This window comes from Carcharodon carcharias, chromosome 20 (assembly GCF_017639515.1).
Source record: "Carcharodon carcharias isolate sCarCar2 chromosome 20, sCarCar2.pri, whole genome shotgun sequence".
Classification (NCBI taxonomy): Eukaryota; Metazoa; Chordata; class Chondrichthyes; order Lamniformes; family Lamnidae; genus Carcharodon; species Carcharodon carcharias.
In genome coordinates, this window is record NC_054486.1 from 72,015,898 (window position 1) to 72,042,555 (window position 26,658).

General features: G+C 40.3%; 1 protein-coding gene across 9 annotated transcripts in view; it reads left to right on the forward strand.

The window, feature by feature from the left end:
• The window catches only part of ppp1r13bb (protein phosphatase 1, regulatory subunit 13Bb), a 105,940-nt gene that overhangs the window by 7,773 nt on the left and 71,509 nt on the right, over positions 1–26,658 (forward strand). For 7 of the 9 annotated variants that reach the window (XM_041214058.1, XM_041214061.1, XM_041214063.1 and 4 more), the window contains exons 1-2: positions 18,798–19,057; positions 20,618–20,765. In XM_041214058.1, the coding sequence (XP_041069992.1) occupies positions 18,935–19,057; positions 20,618–20,765 (271 nt within the window). In that variant the 5' untranslated portion in view covers positions 18,798–18,934. Of the gene's footprint in view, positions 1–3,027; positions 3,049–18,797; positions 19,058–20,617; positions 20,766–26,658 lie in introns of those variants that run through there. The other 2 variants (XM_041214062.1, XM_041214060.1) reach the window with 2 other exon arrangements.

Consider the following 26,658-nt stretch of genomic DNA (forward strand, 5'->3'; position numbering starts at 1 on the left):
TTGTCCAGCAGCCATTGTACTTCCTTCCTGAAGTGGTGGGTGTAATCGTGGAGCGGAAAGGCACACTGGCTTGGCATCACTCCTGACCGTGATCCATAAGCATTTTTCAGGTGGTCCAGTCCCATGAAGAGCTTTGGGAACTCTTGCCTGTATTTAGAGCCAAGCCCTTGCCAGTTGACCTCATCAGTCCATTGCAGGAGGTTAAGCTTGATACAGGCATTGCGGCTTAATAGTCTCCCGGTTGTGGACCATGAAGAGGATCGCTTGGATCGTTTTGTTCCTGTAGCTCTGAGTCACTTGCAGGGTAACCTTGATTGGAAGGCAGAGTGCTCCTGCCACATGAGGCGAAGTGTCCATTGTTTGAAGTTGGGAAGTCTTTGAGCCATGGTTCCTTAACAGACAGGACTGTGACACTGGTACCTGAATCTAATCAAAAAATTTTTGATGTCCATTTACCAGGATGTCAGAATTGCAAAATGAAGAACCACAATCTTTGATCTCAACCAAAAAGCATGGCTGTGTGTCTTCTGGGTTTTCAGTCTCGACCTCCTGGATTACCTTTTTTGGGCTATCTGCAGTGCTGGGGTTTGACTTGCACAGTTTACCAAAGTGGCCCAGTCTGTTGTAGTGGAAGCATTGGGTTGTCCTCTGCTGGCTTGATTTAATCAGTGAGAGTAGCATTGCGAATAGCAAGATGTTTGAATGGAGCGCAGGCTTGCTGTTTAAGGATTCAGATAGTCGTGAGGCTCCCAAGAGTTGAGTAAGTTAATAATTTGTTTTTTCTGTTCAACTTGGAGGCCACGTTTTGAGGCTCAGAGTTAGGGAATCAGGATTAGCAGCAGGTTTCGTCTGAACGGTGCTTCTGACTGAATTAGTAAAAAGGCTTCTCGGGCCTGGCTGCAACCTGGAAGTGAAAAGGATTTGGCTCATCCTTGCAGGCTAGGAAGTCTGGGTGCTGCAGCTGGACTTCCAAGAGAGATTGAATGGAGTCTTCTGCTGAGGTAAAACTTCTGCCCTTAGCTTCCAGGCCCTTCTCTCTGGAGGTTTTTCTGGTGAATTTTCTCAGCATCTGTAGTTTTGTTTGGGAGCTTCTACCAGTTCAGAATCCATTGAATATGTTCTTTTCATAGTCTTTCAGCATTTCTGTGAAGATGGGGTTTTTTGATCTGCAGCTGCCACCATGTTGGGATGGTGTTGGTTGCGGAACGTATCTGTCAAAGAAGTCTTCTCGGACACCTTACGTCACATCAACAATTTCCAGTTCCCTGGCCCCAACCGCCGCCTCTTCACCATGGACGTCCAATCCCTCTACACCTCCATCCCCCACTGGGATGGTCTGAGGGCTCTCTGCTTGTTCCTTGAACATAGGCCCGAACAATCGCCATCCACCGCTACTGTCCTCTGTCTGGCTGAATTTGTTCTCACACTGAACAATTTCTCCTTTAACTTCTCTCACTTCCTCCAAATAAAAGGTGTGGCTATGGGTACCCGCATGGGTCCCAGCTATGCCTGTCTCTTTATGGGGTATGTAGAACATTCCTTGTTCCAGTCCTACTCCGGCCCCCTCCCACAACTCTTTCTCCAGTACATTGATGATTGCTTCGGTCGGTGCTGCTTCATGCTTTCATCGAGACCTGGAAAAATGTATTAATTTTGCTTCCAATCTCCACCCCTCCATCATTTTCACATGGTCCATCTCTGACACTTCCTTAACCTCTCTGTCTCAATTTCTGGCGATAGATTGTCCACCAATATCCATTACAAGCCTACCGACTCCCACAGCTACCTCGACTACAGTTTCTCACACCCCGCTTCCTGTAAGGACTCCGTCCCATTCTCTCAGTTCCTTTGCCTCCGTCGCATCTGTTCTGATGATGCTACCTTCAAAAACAGTTCCTCTGACATGTCCTCCTTCTTCCTTAACTGAGGTTTTCCACCTAGGGTAGTTGACAGGGCCCTCAACTGTGTCTGGCCTATCTCCCGCGCATCCACCCTCACGCCTTCTCCTCCCTCCCAGCAACATGATTGGGTCCCCCTTGTCCTCACTTATCACCCCACCAGCCTCCGCATTCAAAGGATCATCCTCCGTCATTTCCACCAACTCCAGCATGATGTCACCATCAAACACATCTTCCCTTCACTCCCCGGCGGCATTCCGTAGGTATTATTCCCTCCGTGACACCCCGGTCCACTCCTCCATCACCCCCTACTCCTCAACCCCTTCCTACGGCACCTCCCCATGTAAATGTAGAATATGCAACACCTGCCCCTTCACTTCCTCTCTCCTCACCGTCCAAGGGCCCAAACACTCCTTTCGAGTGAAGCAGCATTTCACATGCACTTCCCTCAACTTAGTTTACTGCATTCGTTGCTCCCAATGTGGTTTCCTCTACATTGGAGAGACCAAACGCAGTCTGTCCGCAAGCATTACCCAGACCTCCCTGTTGCTTGCCATTTTAACACTCCACCCTGCTCTCTTGCCCACATGTCTGTCTTTGGCTTGCTGCATTATTCCAGTGAAGCTCAACGCAAACTGGAGGAACAGCACCTCATCTTCCGACTAGGCACTTTACAGCCTTCCGGACTGAATATTGAGCTCAACAATTTTAGATCTTGAACTCTCTCCTCCATCCCCACCCCCTTTCCGTTTCTTCCCTCTCCTTTTTGTTTTTTCCAATAATTTATATAGATTTTTCTTTTCCCACCTATTTCCATTATTTTTAAATGTGTTCCACCAATCGTTTATTTCACCCCACCCTCACTAGAGCTACCTTGCTTGCCCTGCTCTCCACTCTTAATTAGCACATTCTTTTAGATAATATCACCACCTTCAACACCTCTTTGTTCTTTTGTCTGTGACATCTTTTGGTTATCTCCTCCTATCACTGCTTGCTTGTCCCAACAACCTTCTCCCCTCTTCCCCCCCAAACCAGCTTATATTTCACCCCTTTCCTATTTTTACTTAGTTCTGTTGGAGGGTCATGAGGAATCGAAACGTCAACTTTGCTCTTCTCCGCTGATGCTGCCAGACCTGCTAAGTTTTTCCAGGTATTTCTGTTTTTGTTTTAGCCTTCTTAGTCTCCTGTATGTTAGCAGCAAGCCTTTATTAACTACTTGTAACTATATACAAGTATACAGTAAAGGGTACGGGCATGGAGCTGTTTCCATCTGAGGTCATAACACACATCTGGCCAACACCACACTGACCCTAGGTCTAGAGCATATGCTGCCTTACATCACTATGTGGGCGGTACTGTTCCCAGTTCCACATTAACCTTGCATGTGCCAAACCCTTCTACTACACTAACCACTGGCCAGAAAAAAGGAAAATAGATATGGTTGTCTGCTTTCCATTTAGGGTAGTGTGACGGATAGGATATGAACTCCATTATCCTCTATCTGTCCGTAAGCAGATGTTTTTAAATTGGTTTTAAAAATGGGCAGTGGCATGTTTCCCCAAACCCTCAGTTTATGAAGCTCAATTTTTAAACCATAAAACTCTTTATGATTAGTTTATTCACACATTCAAACCCAGGGAAGGGAATGATCACAAGGCAGCTGTGCAGAATTTCTTTAAAATGGATGGCAATACAGCAAGATTGCTGTAGATAGACTTGGCCTGCTTGGCAGACCACAATCAGAGACTTCCAGCTAAACAGGCTTTAAGGGGCTAAGACTTGTTGCAGGTTGCTTTGTCGACCTGGAGTTGTGCTGTTGAATCTTGCTGGTTGGAGGTAATCTGACTTGAGTCTCAAAATGTCATAATAGAAGTATTCCAAAGGCCAGAAGCTTGGATCATGTGATGTGACTCATTAATGAGGCAATTGAAAGTTAATTAGCAGTTTCTGTGCCTCTGGTCAAATCTATTGCCTGCCTTATGAGATAAATGGTGGCTGTTCTCGCCTCTGCAGGGATAATGAGTTTCAAAGTGCAATAGTTTTGGTTGGGCTAAAGAGACCAATTGTCTGTTATTTCCCTGGTTTAGTTTATTGTGATGTCCTCACAAAGAGAGGTGTGAGATTCCATACTGATGAGGGTTGTTTTTGGCTTGTAATTGCTGTTTGGACATTTCCAGAAGCTGCGGACAATCTTGAGTCATGTGACCTGTAGCAGCCATCTTTTGGTTGAGTCCATTGATTTTAAACTTTATGATCCCTTTTATGTCTTAGGGACACGACAGTGCAGGATGCTTTTGCTGTAATTAGATACTGGACAGTAGAGGTAAACCTCCTGAACATAAGGGACATGTGGTCCTTTTGTAGGTTTGGCCACTTCAGTTGAAACAGATGAAATAGCTAAAGCAGACCCAAAATTTGAGTATCAAAAACCCAAATGTATACACATGCATAGATTCTACAGAAGAGTGTATATATAACTGGCACATTCATATCTGTCCTTAACCACAGTCAGCGGGACCCCAGATTTACAGTAAAATAACAGCAGAACACTATGGATGCTGGAAATATGAAATAAAAATAGTGCAGGATAAAAATCAGCAGGTCTGGCAGCATCTGTGGAGACACAAACAACATGTTGATCCCAAAATTCTGAAGTATCTTCAGAACTCGGAACAAATGCAACTCTAGCCAAATAGTTCAGAGGAAGAATCGTCTCGGATTCAATGTATTAATTCTGTTTCTCTCTCCATGGATGCTGCCAGACCTGCTGAATTTTTCCAGCACTTTGTTTTTTTTTTAAAGAGGTCTAAAAATTTGAGTCCATTGCTCATCTGAAAAACCTAAGAACTGTAGTTGATGTTTTTGTTCCCTTAGCCTCTACTTTCTGCATTGAATAACTTGGAGTTGGACGGTAGTTTAGATAGAAGTGTCATTGCTGGAATACTTTTGGTATCTGGACTCCTAACGTTTACAAGATGTTTTTAAGTTAACCCCTTCGTGAAGAAATTTAGCCTTTTATAGTTAAAGAGAATGTGTATTCCCTGTATTTCATTTACTGAAATTTATTATGTAAGGAGGTTGGTAAATTGTGTGTTCTGGTATTAGTTTAAACCGCATATTTAAAATTTTTAAATTATTTCTGATAAATTCAGTCAAAAAGCAAGTGTTTTAGGTATTAAAACCGTTTCAAAGAACAATGATAAGAATTTAAAAGTTTAGCCAGGATCTCGATGAATTAACAATGTTTGAAGACCTGACTAATTGTAATTTGATTTTCAAGTAAAGGAGAATGAGTTACAGCCCTTGTTTTTTGCTTTGGTTTCTGACAGTTAAAATGCATTATCTGTCAGTGGACAGTTATTAAATTTGCAGTTTGAAATAGATGCAGGTATGTTTTATTTGTCCATAAAAATGTTTTGAGACCGTTAGGTAATAGTAGCCCTTCATCTCCTAACTTCCAGACTTAGAGCAACTCCTGTCAAATGGTTCAAATTGAGAAAGTACCATGGGTTAATACTGGGGAGTTTATAGTTTCCAGGATGCTACATATTACACTCAAATTAAAGGTCTCTACCAATGATATAATAATGCATTTGTTTGTTAGGTTATTGATAGTGCATTATAGTGTATTGTATATTGTTCCATAAAAGACATATCCAGCATAATTTTGTAAATAACATATCTGGCTAAACTTGGTGTTGTCTTGTCTAAGCTGTATTGTGCTGTCAAAAACTTTATTGAAGTGTTATACAATTTGTGTGCCAAATTATGATGAACTTCCATTCTCAAAGTGGATGCTTTGTGTGCCAGATGTTTATTTTTCCCCCTACAACAGGGCAAAAATAAAATAATTAAATGAAAATGCATTCTCCTCATATTTGGCTCTTAACTGTATATATGTGGTAAAGTGCTAAATTTTGCTAATTTCTAGCTATTGGCAGACTTTGCAGCAGGGCTCAAAATACATGGGGGCAGTGGCCAAATTTGCCCTCAATCTCCAAAATAGCATGCGAAAAATCAAAGATGGGACGAAAAAAATGCAATATGTTGAGAGAGAAGTTGCCCCTGTACATTTGAGCTCCAGCCTCTCCCCCACCTCCGAAGTCCAAACAGGCTGAACAATTGAAATCCCAAATGTCAGTGAGAGTGGAAAAATAATGCAGAATTGTGATACGAAGGAGTAGCCAACGTGAGAGGGACAGAAGCTGTGAGGTACTGCACCTCCAATCACAGATTCTGTCACTCCCATGCTTGCTGCTACAGTTCCTCCAGAGACACATTCTCTGATTGGAGGAGCAGCAAGGGCAGGAGGGAAGGAACCTGTGATTGGAGGTTGAGGGGCAGCTGCTCTGGCCAGTCCCATGGCTGCACTGTTACCAATCACTTTGACCAGCTGCTGAGCATTTTCCGGGAGAAGAAGCAGAAAAATAATAAAAAAGGGAGGAGGTAGCTGGAGTGTGGGCCAAGAGCAGGGCCTCCAGCCTTTCCTTGGTTTCTGCCTCCAACACAGCCAAAGCTGGAGAGAGAGTCTTTGCCTGGAAAATCCCCTCTAATAATGAGGCCAGGAATTGGCCTGGGGAGCTGCTTGTACTGAGAGTGTCTTCATGGGCAGCAGCCAGCAGAATAGTTCCCCCTGCCCCCAAAACCAACTTGCTGCTCTGCAGTATTGGGTAGGGGAGGGGTTTATAAATACCTCAGTTAATGTTTAAAATACCACCTGGCCTGAGGTGGGGGGGTGCTCAGCTTCACTCTGCAAACCGAGCTATGGGGAGGTGCAGGTAGGGGACCGGTGAGCAATACTTTATTCTGTTTTCAAAGGTATCTTGGCGTTATCAAATATAGCTCTGGTTTAATTTGGTGTGTAAAATGCAGTATTCGGTGATAATCTGCAAACTAGACAGGGCGGGTCAGGGAGGGGGGAGCGTGTTGTGTGTGAGTCTGTGTGTAAATATTATAATATTTCCATTGGGCATTTGTGCTATCTTTTCTATCTAAAGGAGAAAACCCTAAAAAAATTCAGAACATAATGCCACCACTGACTCTATCACCTAATAAAGGAACCTGCAAAATCCAAAAAGTAGCCCCTGAAATTCAAAAAAGTAGCCCTTGAGAAGTTAAGCTGGGACATTTGGTGAGATACAAGCACAGATTTCCATATAATGATGTGATTATTAAATATTCTTGGATACAAGGTGTTTAGGAAAGGGGAAGAGGTGGCAGTACAGTAATTCCCTCTTTAACATTGCTTTATGTTGTTTCGATTTGGTGTCCGTCAGTTAATGGGACCTGCTTTCTTGTTTAGCCTCAACTTTCATTTAAAAGTCATTTTGTATCAGTATGATGTGGAGCTGTGTGACTCAATCAGAATCATTAACCCACCCTCTTGCTGCTGACCCCCAACTTGTGGCCTCTGCCACCCCTGATTCACCCTCTTGCTATCCTTCCTCTTGTCAAACCTCCCACTCATCACTTCCCTTTCCTGAACTCTCACTATGAATGAGGGTTCAGGAGAGGGAAATGGGAGAGATGGGGAGCTCAATGATTGGTGTATGGGCGAGTCAGGGAACAGGAGAAGCTGCAAGGCAGAAGGTCGGCAGCGAGAGTGTGGGTTTAGAGAGCAGGAGAGGCCTCAAACCAGAAGGTTGGTGAGAGGAAGGGTCTGCAGAAACCAGGAGGATCAGAGTGGGATGTGTGGTGAGCAGGAGGTCCAGGAAGCAGGATTGGCAGCGAGTAGGAGGTAAGTAGAAAGTTACCATATTTCTTTCTTATTTTAAAATTTAGAAGTAATTTCATACAGCAATATAAGAATTTAACAATATGAAGCATTTCAGCTTAGAGTGTAAAGTTTTAATGTGTTTATGTGTGATGAGAAAGATCCTACAGAACCTAACAATGGCTTTTAAGTAGGTTTTCATGGGGAAATGTGATTCGCTTAAAGTCATTTTGCTTAAAGTAGCACTTTTCAGGAATGCAGCTACAGTTTTAAGGTAGGACCTGCTTTACTGTTTAAGGATAACATTGCAGTGCTGGAGAGAGGATATTCCAAAGGAGTTGAGGACAGAAACTATTTGGCTAGAACTAAGGAACAAAAAAAGTTCAATTACATTGTTCGGTGTAGTCTATCAGCCACCAGCTAGTGGGAAGGATGTTGAGGAAATTAAAGTGCAAGAATTATAAGGAAGTTGTAATGGAAGACTTTAGTCATCTGAATATAGACTGGGACAGAAGTGTTGTAAAGGGCAGCAAGGGACAAGAGTTCCTACAGTGTGTTCAGTAATTTTTTTTTACAGCAATATGTTTTCAGTCCTATCAGAGAGGAAATACCCATTAGACCTACTTCTTGGGAATGAAGTGGGCAAAGTGAATGAAGTATCAGTAGAGGAGAATTTCGGGGACAGATCAATGCATAATAAGGTTTAGGCTGACTATAGAAAAGACACTGAACAATCCAGAGTAAGAATAATTAACTCTGAAAAAGCCAACTTCAACGGGGTGAGAATGGATCTGGCCCAGATCATTGGAATCAAAGATTGGCAGGCAAAACGGTATCTGAACAATGGATAAAAGCAAAAAAACTGCGGATACTGGAAATCCAAAACAAAAATACCTGGAAAAACTCAGCAGGTCTGGCAGCATCTGCGGAGAGGAGCACAGTTAAAGTTTTGAGTCCAAATGACCCTTCAACAGAACGAAGTAAAAATAGAAGAGAGGTGAAATATAAGCTGGTTTTTTGTGGGGGGTGGGGGGATGGGACGGGACAAGCAGAGCTGGATAGAGAGCCAGTGACAGGTGGAGATGACCAAAAGATGTCACAAACAAAAGGACAAAGAGGTGTTGAAGGTGGTGATATGATCTAAGGAATGTGCTAATTAAGGGTAGAAAACAGGACAAGCAAGGTACAGATAGCCCCAGTGGGTGTGGGGTAGGGTGAAGGAATAAAAGTTACAGATAAAACAATGGATGGAAATACATTTAAAAATAATGGAAGTAGCTGGGAAAAGAAAAATCTATATACATTATTGGAAAAAAACGGGGGGAATCAGAAAGGGGGTGGGGATGGAGGAGAGAGTTCATGAGCTAAAATTGTTGAACTCAATATTCAGTCTGGAAGGCTGTAAAGTGCCTAGGCGGAAGATGAGGTGCTGTTCCTCCAGTTTGCGTTGAGCTTCACTGGAACAATGCAGCAAGCCAAGGACGGACATGTGGGCATGAGAACAGGGTGGAGTGTTCAAATGGGAAGCAACAGGGAGGTTTGGGTAATGCTTGCAGACAAACCGAAGGTGTTCTGCAAAGCGGTCACCCAGTCTGCGTTTGGTCTCTCCAATGTAGAGGAAACTGCATTGGGAGCAACGAATGCAGTAGACTAAATTGAGGGAAGTGCAAGTGAAATGCTGCTTCACTTGAAAGGAGTATTTGGGCCCTTGGACAGTGAGGAGAGGGGAAGTAAAGGGGCAGGTGTTGCACCTTCTGCGGTTGCATGGGAAGGTGCCGTGGGAGGCGGTTGAGGTGTAGGAGGTGATGGAGGAGTGGACCAGGGTGTCCCAGAGGGAACGATCCCTGTGGAATGCCGCTGAGGGGGGTGAAGGGAAGATGTGTTTGGTGGCTGGAGTTGGCGGAAATGGCGGAGAATGATCCTTTGAATGCGGAGGCTGGTGGGGTGATACGTGAGGACAAGGGGAACCCTATCATGGTTCTGGGAGGGAGGAGAAGGCGTGAGGGCGGATGCGCGGGAGATGGGCCAGACACGGTTGAGGGCCCTGTCAACTACCGTATTCCTTGTTCCAGTCCTACTCCGGCCCCCTCCCACAACTCTTTCTCCGGTACATCGATGATTACTTCGGTGCTGCTTCATGCTCTCGTCTGGATCTGGAAAAATGTATTAATTTTGCTTCCAATTTCCACCCCTCCATCATTTTCACATGGTCCATCTCTGACACTTCCCTTCCTTGACCTCTCTGTCTCAATCTCTGGTGATAGACTGTCCACCAATATCCATTACAAGCCTACCGATTCCCACAGCTACCTCGACTACAGCTCCTCACAGCCCGCTTCCTGTAAGGACTCCATCCCATCCTCTCAGTTCCTTCGCCTCCGTCGCATCTGTTCTGATGATGCTACCTTCAAAAACAGTTCCTCTGACATGTCCTCCTTCTTTCTTAACCGAGGTTTTCCACCCACGGTGGTTGACAGGGCCCTCAACCGTGTGCGGCCCATCTCCCACGCATCCATCCTCACCTTCTTCTCCCTCCCAGAAACATGATAGGGTCCCCCTTGTCTTCACTTATCACCCCACCAGCCTCCGCATTCAAAGGATCATCCTCCGCCATTTCCACCAACTCCAGCCACCAAACACATCTTCCCTTCACCCCCCCCAGCGGCATTCCACAGGGATCGTTCCCTCTGGGACACCCTGGTCCACTCCTCCATTACCCCCTACACTTCAACCGCCTCCCACGGCACCTTCCCATGCAACCGCAGAAGGTGCAACACCTGCCCCTTTACTTCCCCTCTCCTCACCGTCCAAGGGCCCAAACACTCCTTTCAAGTGAAGCAGCATTTCACTTGCACTTCCCTCAATTTAGTCTACTGCATTCGTTGCTCCCAATGCAGTTTCCTCTACATTGGAGAGACCAAACGCAGACTGGGTGACCGCTTTGCAGAACACCTTCGGTCTGTCTGCAAGCATTACCCAAACCTCCCTGTTGCTTGCCATTTGAACGCTCCACCCTGTTCTCATGCCCACATGTCCGTCCTTGGCTTGCTGCATTGTTCCAGTGAAGCTCAACGCAAACTGGAGGAACAGCACCTCATCTTCCACCTAGGCATTTTACAGCCTTCTGGACTGAATATTGAGTTCAACAATTTTAGCTCATGAACTCTCTCCTCCATCCCCACCCCCTTTCTGATTTCCCCCCGTTTTTTTCCTATAATTTATGTAGATTTTTCTTTTCCCAGCTACTTCCATTATTTTTAAATGTATTTCCATCCATTGTTTTATCTCTACCGTTTAGCCTTTTTTGATTCCTTCACCCCACCCCACCCTCACTAGGGCTATCTGTACCTTGCTTGTCCTGCTTTCTACCTTTAATTAGCACTTTTCTTAGATAATATCACCATCTTCAACACCTCTTTGTCCTTTTGTCTGTGACATCTTTTGGTTATCTCCACCTGTTACTGCCCCTCTATCCAGCTCTACTTGTCTCCTCCACCACCACCACCACCCTTAAACCAGCTTATATTTCACCTCTCTTCTATTTTTACTTAGTTCTGTTGAAGGGTCATTCAGACTCGAAACTTTAACTGTGCTCTTCTCCGCAGATGCTGCCAGACCTGCTGAGTTTTCCAGGTATTTTTCTTTTTGATCTGAACAATGGACCGTCTTGAGTGAGTTCAGGCACTGACAATGTGTATTTCCATGAAGTGGAAAGTCAGGACAAAAAAATCCAGAGTTTCTTGGAAGACAAAAGAGAGCAAAGCTGAAGACGGAAAAAGTTTGCTAATGACAGGTATCAGGTGGACCATATAACCAAGAATCAAGCTGAATTAAAGGTTCAGCAGGCAAATAAAGAAGCATAGAGAAAAGTATCCAGCAGCTAACACAAAAGGGAATCCAAAAGATTCTGTAGGCATATAAATAGTAAAAGGGTGGTAAGAGGAGGAGTGGGGCTGATCAGGGATGAAAAAGGGGCATTTATGCCTGGAGGCAGGTGTTCATGGCTGAGTTATTAAATTAATACTTTATCTGTCTTTACCAAGGAAGATGTTGCACAAGTTGTGGTGAAAGAGGAGGTAATTCAGATACTTGAAGGGCTTAAAATTGATAAGGTGGTGTTGGATTGGCTGTCTGTACTTAGAATTGATAAGGCACCAGGACCAGATGAGATGCATCAAGATATTGAGGGAAGTGAAGTGGAAATTGTGGAGGCACTGGTCATAATTTTGCACACTTCCTTAGTCTTAGGGGTGGTGCCAGTGGACTGGAGAATTGCAAATGTTACACACTTTTTTGAACAAGGTGTAAGGTTAAGCCCTGTAACTATAGGTTAACTTTGGTGGTGGGGAAGCTTCTAGGAATGATAATGTGGGACTAAATTAATAAGCACTTCAGAAAATGCTGGTTAAGTAAGGAAAGCCAGCACATATTTGTGAAGGGCAAATCCTATTTAACCAACTTGCTTGAGTTGTTTTGATGAGGTAGCATAAAAGGTTGATGAGGGCAATGCTTTTGATGTAGTGTACCTGGACCTCAAAGGCATTTGATAAGCTGCCAAACAACAGACTTGTGGACAAAGTTATAGCTGATGGAATGAAAAGGACCTCCTGGGGAGTCGGTGGCATAGTGTTATTGTTGCTGGACTTGTATTTCAGGGTATTGCTCTGGGGATCCGGTTCAAATCCCACCATGAAATTTGAATTCAATAAAAATCTGGAATTGAAAGTCTGATGATGACTGAAACCATTGCCAATGATTGTAAAAACTCATCTGGTTCGCTAATGTCCTTTAGGGAAGGAAATCTGCTGCTCTTACATGGTCTGACCTACATGTGACTCCAAACCCACAGCAATATGGTTGACTCTTATGTGGTGCCCTCTAAAAGGAATTAGGGATGGGCAATAAATGTTCGGCAGCGAAGCCCATATCTAATGAATAATAAAAAAAAGTATAGCAACGTGGACTCGAAATTGACTGACAGGAAATAGTTAATGGATTTTTTTTGGACTAGTTGAACCCCAGGGACAGATATAAATGGGCGTTGACAAGTTGGTGGAATGGGCAGACAGGTGGCAGATGGAGTTCAGTGCAAAGAAATGTGAAATGATTCATTTTAAGAACATGGAGAGGCAATAGAAAATGGGTACATTTCTAAAGGGGGTGCAGGAGCAAAGGGACTTGGCTGAGTATATGTGCATAAATCATTGAAGGTGGCAGGACAGTTTGAGAGAGCGATTAATAAAGCATGCAGCATCCTAGGCTTTATTAATGGGGGCATTCTACCTCCCTAAAAGCACTGTGGGTGTACCTACACCACATGGACTGAAGCAGTTCAAGAAGGCAGCCACCATGGCATTCTGAAGGGCAATTAGGGGTGGGTGATAAATACTGGCCTAGCCAATGACGCCGACATCCCATGAAAGAATAAAAAAAATCTACAAAAGCAAGGTAGTGATGTTAGACTTACTTAGAGAACTGGTTCAGCCTCAACTGGGGTATTGCATCCAGTTCTGGATGCCACACTTTAGGAAAGGTAGGAAGGCATTGGAGAGAGTGCAGAAAAGATTCATGAGAATGGTCTCAGGGATGAGGAATGATGAGGAACTCCAGTTACAAAGATAGATTGGAGAAGTTGGGACCATTTTCCTTGGAGAAGGCAAGTTTGAGAGGAGATTTTGTAGAAGTATTCAAAATCATGAGGGTCTGGACAGAGTAGATAGGGAGAAAGTGTTCTCATTTGTGGAAGGATCAAGAACCAGAGGGTGCAGATTTAAGGTTATTGGCAAAAGAAGTTTTGGCGACATGAGGAAAAATCTTTTTATCCAGTGAGTGGTTAAGATCTGGAATGCACTGCCCGAGAGTGTGGTGGAGGCCGTTTCAATCGAGGCATTCAAGGGAATTGAGTTGTTATCTGAAAAGGAAGAATGTGTAGGGTTGTGGTAGGAAGGTGAAGGAATGGCACTATGTAAATTGCTAAACAGAGAGTTGGCACAGCCACGACAGGCTGAATGGCCTCCACCTGTGCTATAACAGTTCTGTGATGACATTTTTTTCTCAAAGAGCCCTAAAAAATTATTTTGACCCTTGATCTGCAGAAGGTTTTTACTTTGTCTAAGTAGACATTTTATGGCAATCAAAACAGTATAGGAGATATTTTCTGATATTTTGAATTGACTTAACCAACTTTCGGTAGCTTTTTAAAACTCTCTTTGTGTAATGACAGTAATTTAAGATTGAAGGTCCATTTTCTTCACCATTTGAACAATTCATCACTTGGAGGCAGTAACATACTGTTAGAGATACTCTGCTTGTTTGAGAGTGAATTGAGTCTTGTTAATTATGTTGCAGTGTTTTAGTTGCTGCATGATTGATGTGCTTGAACACAATATGGCACTATGCCAAGGATTATGCTTTCACGTGTAAATACTGGCATTTAGGTATGTATAGCAGTCTTCATCCAGATGGTGTGAAATTTAGCAGTATAGTTCTATAGATTTTTAGCATACATTGAGAGTTGGAAACTAATCATCCTTTCAATGGTCCATAATGTATTTCTGAATTATGTAAAACAAACTACTTCTGCTTAAGTACTCATGGTAAGAGTTGGTTACTGCTAATTTTGTGCATGGTTCAGATAAATTCTTGCACTATTTGCATAGTTATAACATTCTGTTGGCAGCATTGCAGAAAGTTTTAATTTTATATATTGTTTGCATAGATCTTCATGAATGTTGTGGAATTTAAATATGGATCTCTTCTAACATGGAATTATTTTATATACTGTATTGTCAAATTTATTTCATTAGAATATTAGTATAGTAGATGGCTGAATTACTTGGTACTATTATAAACACTTAAACGGCATGCTTGTATTATTATTGTGTACTTGTGTAATACCAGGAATATTTTTTGGCATTTATAGATGATTAGTTTTGAAGAGTGCTATTAAAAATGCTTTGAAAATATTTCCATTAACATTTGGCAAGGAGACATCACTGGTGTTTTCATGCATTAAATCATACTTTTGTGTCAATTCAAAGTACACTCATTTTTACCTTATTTCTGGGCTGGCTTATGAACTTGGGAATTATGAAGCACGGTGTGAAATGCATCTTACTAAATTTTGACTAGCAAATATCTGTTTCCATTGTTGTAATGCCTGTTTTTTGTATACAAACAAAGTGTTATTGGAAGCAAACAATACCATTGTCTGGTATGGTTTTTAAGCTTTTGAAAATATTAGTGTTTATAATATTTTATAATTTTATGATTGGTTAATCTCCATGACTCCCAGACAATGTATCTATAGCTAATCATGTGCCAGTGCAACATTAATGTGACACCTTCAGTGGTAATTTTGATTAAAATGAATCATTCTGGTTTTATGCAGCTCTAATTTAATATTTCATTTAATGTATATTTGTTTTCCATTAGGTCTTAGCAGTTCACAACTGTAATTCTTAGACCACTGCAGAGTTGGAGGAGATGAAGTTGATTTCTGTCTTCACAGGAAGGAAAAATCTCTAACTTGGTTGTTCACATGTGTGTTGACTCTCGCTCTCTACAGATGCTGCCAGACCTGCTGAGTATTTTCAGCATTTTGTTTTTATTTGATTTCCAACATCAATGGTACTTTGCTCTTGTGCTGGTGTACTTCATGCCCTTTTCCTTTAATATCAAGGAGGGAGGTTGAAGGATATATTGAGCAATCTTTCTTTTTGTACACTTCCACCACTATTGCAAATAACACTTGAGGCCTGAAAATTGGTCACTTCCTCTCAGCTAGGTGAAAAGGAAGCGGGGGTGGGGGAAACTAAAGACAATGGCTTCTGGCTTCCTATTATTTAGTTGGAAATTTCCACTTATCCAATACTAGATGTCAGACGTGCAGCGTGACAAGTCTGAATCAGTAGAGGGGTTGAACATGACAATTCTCTTGTGTGTAAAACTATATTGTAGAAATCAGAAAACATCAAAGCCATAGGTTGTTCACAGTAATATATGCGGCCAGCTTGCTTAGTTTTTTTTAAAAAGCTTGACTTAATTTTCTCCAACTACACTATACTTAATATAGTTCTCTCAATTCAGAACTTCACGTTAAACTCCTACATCATCTCATATATCAAAAGTGGAGACATTCTTCAGCTTTGAATTTTTTCACAGATTTTAGTATTCTGATGGGTTCAAAGTGATGGTTCTACATAGCTGTCCTACAAGAGTAATATGTCAACTTCAGTAGTTGTTTAAATGTTCATTGCACTTTGCTTCAAGAAGTGTTAATGTTATATGCTGTACTTTGCCTTAAAAGTTGGTTTGTCTTTCACTGTGAATTGTAATTGTGCCCCAAAAAAGCAGACATTTCGCAAGTGATAGGAGAGGTTGGTACATCAGAAGGTTTTATAAACTATGTAAAATAATCTATCTCTTGTGTGTGTAATTGTTGCAGTATTTGTGAGTAGGATGAATTCATGTGAGAAATTTCTTTTTTTGTAATGAAGCAGGAATGTACAGCTTTATGAGCTTGCACTTCATTTTGGTTTCTGTTGCATTAAGAGTTTAACTTAGTTTAGGGTTGCAATCTGAAGAAGTGAATTACTTTCATAAGCCATATGTCAAACTTGTGTGATTTTTAATAATGGCATATTTGGCATACAAGTAAAGCACTTTTTTAACCAGATTCTTGGTATTTTCAAATGTAACTATTCACTGCATTCGCTGATAGCCTTCTATTTTATGCAATCCATTTATTGTGTAAATCCTACCAAGAAAAATCTTTGCCAATGAAGGAAATTAAAAATCACATTTGACTGAAATAATGTCCTTGGCTAGGGCAAGGTTAAAAATTAAAACATTTTAGGACTGTGATGTGGATATCAGTGTATTATATAACTTGGAATAACACTACAAATTTGTCTGTTGCGTCCCTGTATCTCCCTGTTCACATTAAATAATGCAGCGAGGGACCTACGTGCTTCCATGTGTCGTTTGTTTGTGGGTGTGTCTGAAGTCTAGAGACTCATGTTTCCTTCTATTGTGCATCTGAGTCTGTCTGTCTGTGTTTAACATTGATTTACATAAATTATCTCCATTAGTTATACGAATAGTCACCTCTCCCCAATTATGTTTAACAGCAATTCCTTACTGTAAATTTTATATATACAGTAGTATACCCAGCACTGTTATATATTGTACCCTCAAGTGTGGAGTTCATTTTACACTCTATCTGACCAGGATTGTTATTGATTTCAGGGTGGATGGATGCTTAACATAACTACAAAAAGGAGGAAATTTCCATTCCTCAGCATTGATCCCTCATATTAGTGAGCATGGAAATTTCATTTATTACAATTTTCAAGTTTGAGCAGTTGGATTCAGGACTGTTTTTTGTCCTCTTTCTCTAGTGAGTTTTAAATATTATTTGTGCCCAATAAAGCGCGCTCAAGTGGAGGCCCTGTTGTTTGCAAATAGTATAGTTATGTCTCTTATGAAAATCTGATTATACCTCTAGATTTGATCTCAGACAAGTCCGAGAAGCAAGTATTTAGACTTTGATTATGTTCACAAGCATCCCAAGTACACCTTTGCTGAAATAAAGACTGACAAATCAGTGTCCTTGCAGTGTTTTTCAAATCTTGCTAATGGCTGAGTGGCAACCTTGTGACTTGGAATATAATTTATGCAGATTTTAATTTCACATGTGAGGCATGTAGTTCATAACTAAGTAAACAAAGCGTGCCTTCATTCTAAAATGTTATTAGAACTGCAGCCCAAGTTTCATGTGCTTCTGGAAATACTCTATTTGTATACTGTGTTACGATCTCCATAGATACTGATAAGGTTTAAAAACATAAATTTTAACTTGCAGTTAATTGCTGAATGGATGACATGACAAGATTTCACGTTTTAGGATGTTTACTGTACCAAACAGACTAAAAGCACTATTAACTCAACATTTTTATAGGCAACTTGTTCTTTAAGCTACAGAACAGAACTTTTAACACAAACTAAAGAAAATACTATCAGGTATGCACCACACTGCCCTTTAAGCAGACATTCAATTCTTCCAGAATCATTCCAAAATGATTCTTAGCTCAGGAGGGTTTACTTCCGATCTTTTCCTTTCCCAGCTTGAAAACTTTTAATTACAGATTTGTCTTTCACGGTGCAAATTTTCTTGGCAACTTCTCCCTCTAGCTAAAGCTAGACAAATCTTCTAGCCTATTTTAACTCCCCACAAATTTGGTCCTTTAATCTGAGTGCGAGTTTCCACCCGCATTCCTGTGCAGTGAACCATAGTGTGTTTTGGGCTCCAGCTGCGTGCTCTCTCTCTCCCACACCCCGGCAGACTAACTGTCGGTGATTTGAGGTCATTCAAAACTCTGGTACCTGCAACCTAATTCAACCAAGTCCCATTCATCCATCATTCCTGTGCTTGCTGTCCTACATTGGCTCCTGGATGAGTAATACTTTTTTTAAACTCTCATTTGTGTATCTGAATCTCTCCATGGCCTTGACCATCTCTAGCCTTCCAGCTCTTTGAGATATCTGCATTCCTCAAATTCTAGCCTCTTGCTGATCCCTGATTTTAATTGTGACACCATTGGTGGCCACACCCTAGAATTCCCCCTAAACTCCTCTACCCATCTTTGTGTCAAATTTTGTTTAATAACGAGCCTGTGAAGTGCTTTGGGACATTTTATTATCTGAAAGATGCTTTATAATGCAAGTTGTTTGCATTTGACAAGCACAAAATTCTGTAAAGTAGATATTTAAAGATAGAAGGTAAATTAACTTCTAAAATGTTGCATCAAAATATGTCACATTTTGCTATGAAATTGGAGCTGCACACCAAGTTGGACAAGTTCAGAGTCTAGTTATGTAATTGTATGCTATGGAGTTGGAACAGTAGAATAACCATTCAGCATCTGAAGTGCATACTGGAAAATTGCATACTGTCAGCTCAATAATTTCCCGTAAAGAATTTTTAACCCAATGAGAAATGGTTTTCTCATAAATGTACCCGAGATAAGAGTGTACTCGATATGCCCTTGCTGTCAGTAGAAAATGCTGTCCTGTTTTATTTGGGCCACCTTATCAGTGCTAAAGTTGTAAGTATGTCTGCTGATTCTCGCATCACAAGGACTCAATGACGTCTGCTAATGCAGTGAAGCTGATTACCATTTGAGCCCAGTGCAAAGACATACCAGTAGGCTATTTTCCTTTGGAATTCCATTCCAGTTCACTAGAACTTTTTTGTTCTGTTCTTTGTTTTCCCTTTCCATTTTACTTTTTTCTTTTAAATTCAATCATTAATGCAAAGCACATGATGGATTTTGTTGCAATGGTACTGCAAAGCTTAATTAAGTCAAGAGAGAATTCTTGGCTATGTAAGAAAGTTGGACAAAAACTTCATACAATGAATAAAGGGAATTTAAACCGTGGGAAGGTAAAGTATAAGAAATATAGTATTCTTTGAACTAATGTAACTTTTACAGAAAGGTTATTACAGTATAAGAATGCTTAGTATGACCTTGCTTTCAAAACACCTGCAGACATCAAGTTAATGTTTTCTCATCCCCAAATAAACAAGAGCTGCTGTTTTTGTGTACTTTGGCAAAGCAGAATTTTGAACAGTGTGTGGTCCTGTTATTGTTTCAGTGTTCTGATGAATCCGGCATTTTGTGTAGTCTTGAAATGTGCGGTGCATTTTAATGGAGTAGGTAGAATATAGTTTAGTTTTCACCCAATTAGTATGCAGTCTTGAAAGTTGTTGTATAACGTGCAGCAATTTTGCTCCATCAAAGAAAACTATTGAAATTACTTATATGTGGCTTTGGCAAAACACCAGACAACATAAATGGTATTTGTTTCTGGTAACGCTAATGGAAAATTACATTTTTACAGTTCACAAATGAATGGTGATTATATTTTGTTCCCTTTGATTTGAATTACAAAAGACATTGGGATCAACTTGCCACCAGGCATAAAACGGGTGTTTGGGTTTGGCTGCCCATTATGGAAACAGTCAGATTTTCATTTTAATTTCCATTGAATTCCAATTAGCCCTCCTTTTTGTTTTGTATTTGCTATAAACTCATCAACCACTAAGTGTACTTTGTAATAGAATAAAGGAATATATAGGTGAAAATTATTTGATATGAGAATACAGGATAAAGTGATTTAAAAAAATCAATTCAAACTCATAATTTTACTGGTAGTTTTAACAGACTACGAGCAGTATCCAAAGTTATTGGAGTGAGATGTTTTTAATACGTTTTGCGAACCACTGCCCTGTTCCATTATAACACTTAAGGTTTTATTGTTGAAACAGTAACATAATTTTATTGTTTTATGATCAGAGCAAAAGGCTTGTGAGTCAATGCTATGATCAGCCATCTGCGTACTGCATGAAAGAAGAATCTACAGCTGTTGATTTTATTTAGTGGTTGTATAGATGTACTAGGAAATTTGGTAGACACCATTGTGTTAGATCTGGCTCAAACATTTCTTTTTGGGACACACTAGTTGAGCTGGGATTGAATGTTTGCTGATGTATTACTGAGATAGCTGGTCTGCAGGTTGTACATTTGTAAAATGCTGCTGAGGAAAGTGCATTCCTATTACGTTGAAGTGTTACATTCTGTTACTGGGCATTTTAAAACAATAAATACATCTTTACTAATTTGCTTTTAGTTTAATCTAGAGCAAATATACCTTGTATACGTTCAGCTTATTTTTAACTTGAAATATTTCAAGTGAGCTTGAACTCTTCAGAGGACAGAGAATATTGTGGTATCCACAGTCCAAATTTGGCCTTAAAAATGAGTTTAATCGTTATTTGTACTGATTTCATTTTTTCTGTACTTCTAATTCGCATAATACACTATTTAGTTGACCCATTCTGATTCTTGAAATTTGAATGCACTGTGGTATTCTTTGGAAATTGTGGAAAATAGGGAACAGATTATACTATAAATCTAATGTCTAAAATTTCCTTTCTTTTCAGATGATACTGACTGTGTACTTGAGTAACAATGAGCAGGGTTTAACAGAAGTCCCCATAACACCAGAAACTACATGTAGAGATGTTATTGAATTTTGCAAAGAACCTGGCGAGATTGGTTGCCACTTGGCTGAAGTGTGGCGTGGAAATGGTAGGTATTGCACTTATTTACCGTTATCAGGTATATACCATTGTATAACTGTTTTATCTGTACAGACCAAAAAAAGACAATCAACCACTGTGCTCACCATCATTCTTTGGTTCATTTTAGGTCCATTAACTAACTACCCCTCTTCTCCCATTTCCTGAGAGACAAAGAAAAAGTGAGGAACCAGTTTACGAATCCTCTGTTTACAAATTTATCTCTAATACCACATGAGTGATCAACAAGCTCCAGGAGGATCCAGGTCCCAAACTCCACATTCCTTCCAGAGAAGGAAAGCAAAAGGCAATCTGGGGTTGAGTCATTGAAAATCTCTTAAATATGAATGAAATGGACCATAACGTGAACCTGAACTATTGCTTACTGGGAAGCCCATTGGGATTCCAGTGGGAAGTGCAGTTAACTTTAGAAATGTAGAAGGCTGAGAGAGGGCCTGATTGATGTTTCTTTGGTTATGGAGGGATTCAATATAATAGATGTAGCATAGACGTTTCTACTTGGGGTGGGGGCTGCTGCGTAGAACTAGGAGCCATCAAAATAAAAACAAAAACAGAATTACCTGGAAAAACTCAGCAGATCTGGCAGCATCGGCGGAGAAGAAAAGAGTTGACGTTTCGAGTCCTCATGACCCTTCGACAGAACTTGAGTTTGAGTCCAAGAAAGAGTTGAAATATAAGCTGGATTAAGGTGTGTGTGTGGGGGGGCGGAGAGAGAGAGAGAGAAGTGGAGTGGGGATGTGGTTGTAGGGACAAACAAGCAGTGATAGAAGCAGATCATCAAAAGATGTCAACAACAATAGTACAAAAGAACACATAGGTGTTAAAGTTAAAGTTGGTGATATTATCTAAACGAATGTGCTAATTAAGAATGGATGGTAGGGCACTTAAGGTATAGCTCTAGTGGGGGTGGGGAGAGCATAAAAGATTTTTTTTTTAAATTTTTTAAATTTTTAAAAAAAATTTTTTTAAAATAATGGAAATAGGTGGGAAAAGGAAAATCTTTATAATTTATTGGGGGAAAAAAAGGAAGGGGGAAACAGAAAGGGGGTGGGGATGGGGGAGGGAGCTCACGACCTAAAGTTGTTGAATTCAATATTCAGTCCGGAAGGCTGTTAAGTGCCTAGTTGGAAGATGAGGTGTTGTTCCTCCAGTTTGCGTTGGGCTTCACTGGAACAATGCAGCAAGCCAAGGACAGACATGTGGGCAAGAGAGCAGGGTGGAGTGTTAAACTGGCAAGCGACAGGGAGGTTTGGGTCATTCTTGTGGACAGACCGCAGGTGTTCTGCAAAGCGGTCGCCCAGTTTACGTTTGGTCTCTCCAATGTAGAGGAGACCACATTGGGAGCAACGAATGCAGTAGACTAAGTTGGGGGAAATGCAAGTGAAATGCTGCTTCACTTGAAAGGAGTGTTTGGGTCCTTGGACGGTGAGGAGAGAGGAAGTGAAGGGGCAGGTGTTGCATCTTTTGCGTGGGCATGGGGTGGTGCCATAGGAGGGAGTTGAGGAGTAGGGGGTGATGGAGGAGTGGACCAGGGTGTCCCGGAGGGAGCGATCCCTACGGAATGCCGATAGGGGGGATGAAGGGAAGATGTGTTTGGTGGTGGCGTAACCATTGGCATGGGCCATCAGGGCTGAATGCCATGTTTGTGTCTGTAATTCTTTGTAATTTGGGTTTAAAATTCTTTATTTTTCCATGTATCCTGATAGTCTCATTTCATAGGAACAGGAGTAGGCCATTCAGCCGTTGAGCCTGCTCTGCCTTTCATTACGATCATGGCTGATCTTCCACTTTAATGTCTTTTTCCCATACTATCCCCATTTCCCAGAATAATGCAAGGGCTGGAGGGAATCAGTTTTCACTGCTTCTCCAGACTTATTTTCCACATCATTTTGAAGTTCTTCCTCAGCTTAGAATAGCCCCACAATATGGTTGATTTTTCAATTAAAGGTGTAATTTAATCAATAAAAATATTAACATGAACACAGCATTGATACTCCACCTCTGACATTTTCTATTAACTCTTTTATCATATTAACAAAGTCTTCTAAAAATAATTAGGCATACTATTACTGCACTATGTTTTTGCTCCAGTATGCTTAAATCTATTTCTTAAATCTAGTAAATTGTGAAATTGCGCACACAAATTCAAATCAATAGTGTTTTCAATGAAACAAGAATATGACTGAAACAAGGAAATGGTGAGCATAAAGCAATTACATCACACCATTTTTAACATGAGAAATAAACTACAACGAACACAGCTAATTTTTCAAAAAATAAAATGACAGATCTTGGAGTTGAGGAGGAATAAAGATAAATAAATTGTTCTCTCAAGTAGGTGGATGATAAAATGGCTTGAGCCCTATATATGGATCCAGATGGATAGAATGGGGTTTTCTCATTTTTACCCAGCACATATGTGATATTGCATAGTTTCACAGTCAAACTTGTCTGAATGGAAATAAGGCATATCTGTTTCATACTGGAAGGGAATATGTTTGAGTGAACACCTGATGACTATTGTCTTTTTTTTAATCCAATTTTCTCCCCAAGTCATCTGAAGGTGGTAGTTCATGTAGGAATATGATCCTATGGATACCAGCAGTCCTCTGGTACTTCTAAGTGACTCCTCTTCCTTTGGAAGTAGGATATTACAGATAAACCCATCAAGTCCTTGCATCGTGTTGAGGTGCCCTTACGTTTTGCCAGAGGCCTCTGACTTGCAATTCGTCACATGATCTCTGGACGATTTATTCTTTATCTCCACTTTTTAGTTCAGGGGTGATGACAATTCATTGCTTTAGTTGAGATCAGATAATTTGACCATGGATTGAAACTGGAATCTCCCTATTCCATGTGTCTCAGTCCTCTACTGAGTAAATTTATTTAAAACATCAACAGAAATGTGCAAGTTGGACCATTTGAATGTAGACACAGTTTTTTAAAATGTGAAAATGATGATAACCAGAGACACTTGGCAGGAGGAAAGAAAGTGGCTCGTGTTGAGCGGATGAAGTACTCAAACAAGGTGTTGTTGGTGCAAGTGATTTAGATTATAAATGAACTACCAATTATACTGGTATTTATCTAAATTAGAAGCAGTGTTAAATCCATCTCTGGTTGAGTTTTGTCTGATGATGTTGATAGTTTGGAGTAGCAAATTGACATCAGTTTTTGTGATAAACCTGACCTCAATTTCCTGATATACATTGGATACTGCAACCCTGACAAGAAAATAAACAGTAGCTGTATATGCAGCCCTCTGCATTTCAATAATAGCAAACCTTTATTTTTTATATACTAGCATGTAACCATTCTACGATTCTGTATAGATTAAATAACAGGGTTTTCCCAAGAGACCCTCCTAAATATTTATCTTTCCACCTTTCCGTTTGACCCATCCACACAGGGTAACCTTGACAGATACCATGATGATGTTTCTACTGTGGAAGAGAGTAGAACCAAGATACACGGTTTCAGAATAAGAGGTCTACCATTTAAGATGGAGATGAGAAGTTTTTTTCTCCCAAAGGGTTGTTAGTATGTGGAATTCTCTTCCTCAAAGAAATGGAAGCTGGATCGTTGAATTTATTCAAGGCAGAGTTCAACAGATTATTGAATAACAGGGAGTCGAGGGTTATGGGAGGCACCCAGCAAGTTGTCGTTGAGACCACAACCAGATCAGCCTCAATCATATTGAATGGCAGAACAGGCTCGAAGCGCTGAATGGCCTATTCCTGCTCCTAAGCCCTATGTTCCTATGTAGATCTGGATTCACTTGGTACCAGTTATTAACTGGAAATGGTTGCCCCTTGCCTAAGCCCTTTTTAGTTGCCTCATCTGTGAGGATTTCTCATTAGTCTACCCAGAAATCCAATGCTAACTTTTTTAAGCTTTCTCAAAATTTGGCATTGTACTTTAAATGAAACAATCATATACACTTATAAGTGTATAACATTTTTCCTATTTTTGTATTTAATATTTCTCAGGTACACAATTTTGAATTTTCAATTATATTCCTGAATCCTTTTTCAAACTGTCTTCATAAAAATGGTAATAGTGTTTAAATGATGTGTGGTCTTATAACCTACATAGTATAAGGATATATCACAATAGCAAGGGTGCAAATTTGTGTCTCAAAATAAAGGTAGGTGTGTTATTTAAGCACAGAAGGTGATTAGAATGTTCGATTCTCTGATAAACCATTGATAAATAATATATACTTTAAAAAGTTGCTTGAGAAGTGGAACTTGGTGGGGGTGGGAAGAGAGAACGAGAGGTTGTGCTTAGACTAGGTAGCTCAAATGACCTGTTGCTGCAATTGTAATGTTGTTTCCTACAACTCTGATATTTTTAAAAGTAATTACAGAAGAAACAAAGGTTAATAAGTTTCTATCAAGTGCCAACATCTTTTGGTTTAATTTGCCATCTCAAAGGATTACATGCCTAAGACTAACTAGACCATATTCCCAGAGTTATGTTCATTGATCTCATACTAAATGACCTTTGGTTCTGCCAGTGTCTTTGTATTAAAGTATTCTTTATATAAAAATTGGTTAGTACAATTCAATGAAGTGACTTATTTGATGCTGGTTTTGAGTAGTTGGATTAATGGACAAAAGTCCAACCACATAGTCCAGCAAAAGTACCAATTTCCAGTATGCTGAATGGTAAAAAGATTGTATATTGGCCAATCAACACAAGATATTGTGTTGTTATTTCAGTTTCAGGTGACACTTCAGTTTTTGAAATTTGCAAAACAAAAAAGGCTCATGGACTGTCATTATGTACTTGGTTGAAAAGACAATGATTGATTTAATATTTTTTTAAAAGTTGTTTTCCTGGTGAAGACTTGTATCTCCAATTGTGTTTTTACTGTTTTTCACTGGATAGAAAAGTTATTTCAACTCATTGTGCTAATTTATGCAGTGGACAAAATATTTTGTTTCTTTACCATGGAAGCATTAATTTCACATTTTTTTCAGCTTAAAAAATATTTACAGCAATCTATTGAAACTTCAGAAAAGGATAGCAAGCAACCTTCACATCAAAGCATTGCATTGTAGTGACTATAGATCAGTACTTAGAGTACCGTATATCTCCTTTTACTGCATTGGCCATGTATATAAGAAAAAGTTTACTGTTTCAGTTCTTATTCATTAGTGAATGTTTACCATGTTTGCTGAAAAAGTGCAAGTTACCAATAAATTTCTTTTTAAGGTTAAAATATTTACTGTAATATAAAGATTTTGATCCTTTTGGCCAGGTAAAGAAAATATTATTATTCCAGTGAGCTGGGAAAAATACATTTTATGCTCATCTATTTTTTTAAAAATATCCATGTTATTGCTTCAATAATTTAGTCCTTAATTGGCTGGGAATTGACCTGCTTTGACCTGATAGAAACAGAAAATGCTGGAAAAACCCAGCAGGTCTGACAGCAACTGTGGAGAGAGAAACAGTTAATGTTTCAAGTCTGTATGCCCCTTCTTCAGAGCTCTGAAGAAGGGCCATGCGGACTCGAAATGTTAACTCTGTTTCTCCACAGATGCTTTCAGACCTGCTGGGTTTTATCTCGTAATTTCTGTTTTTATTTCCAATTTCCAGCATCCGCAGTGTATTGCTTGGACCTGACTGAGTTGTGTGACATCTCAAGCTCAAATTAACTTGCCTTTATAGGTGCAGAAATTTGTGAAATTGATCAATTCTGAGCCAAAGTGCCTTTTCTGCATCTGTTCCATTGCCAAGATCATGTTCTTTCACTTCCACAACATTGCCTGCCTCCACCTCTACCTGCCACTTTACCTGGATGCAGAAACTCTATACCTTGCCATTATCATCCCAAATGTTGACTTTTCTTAAATACCCTCCCAGTTTGTTCC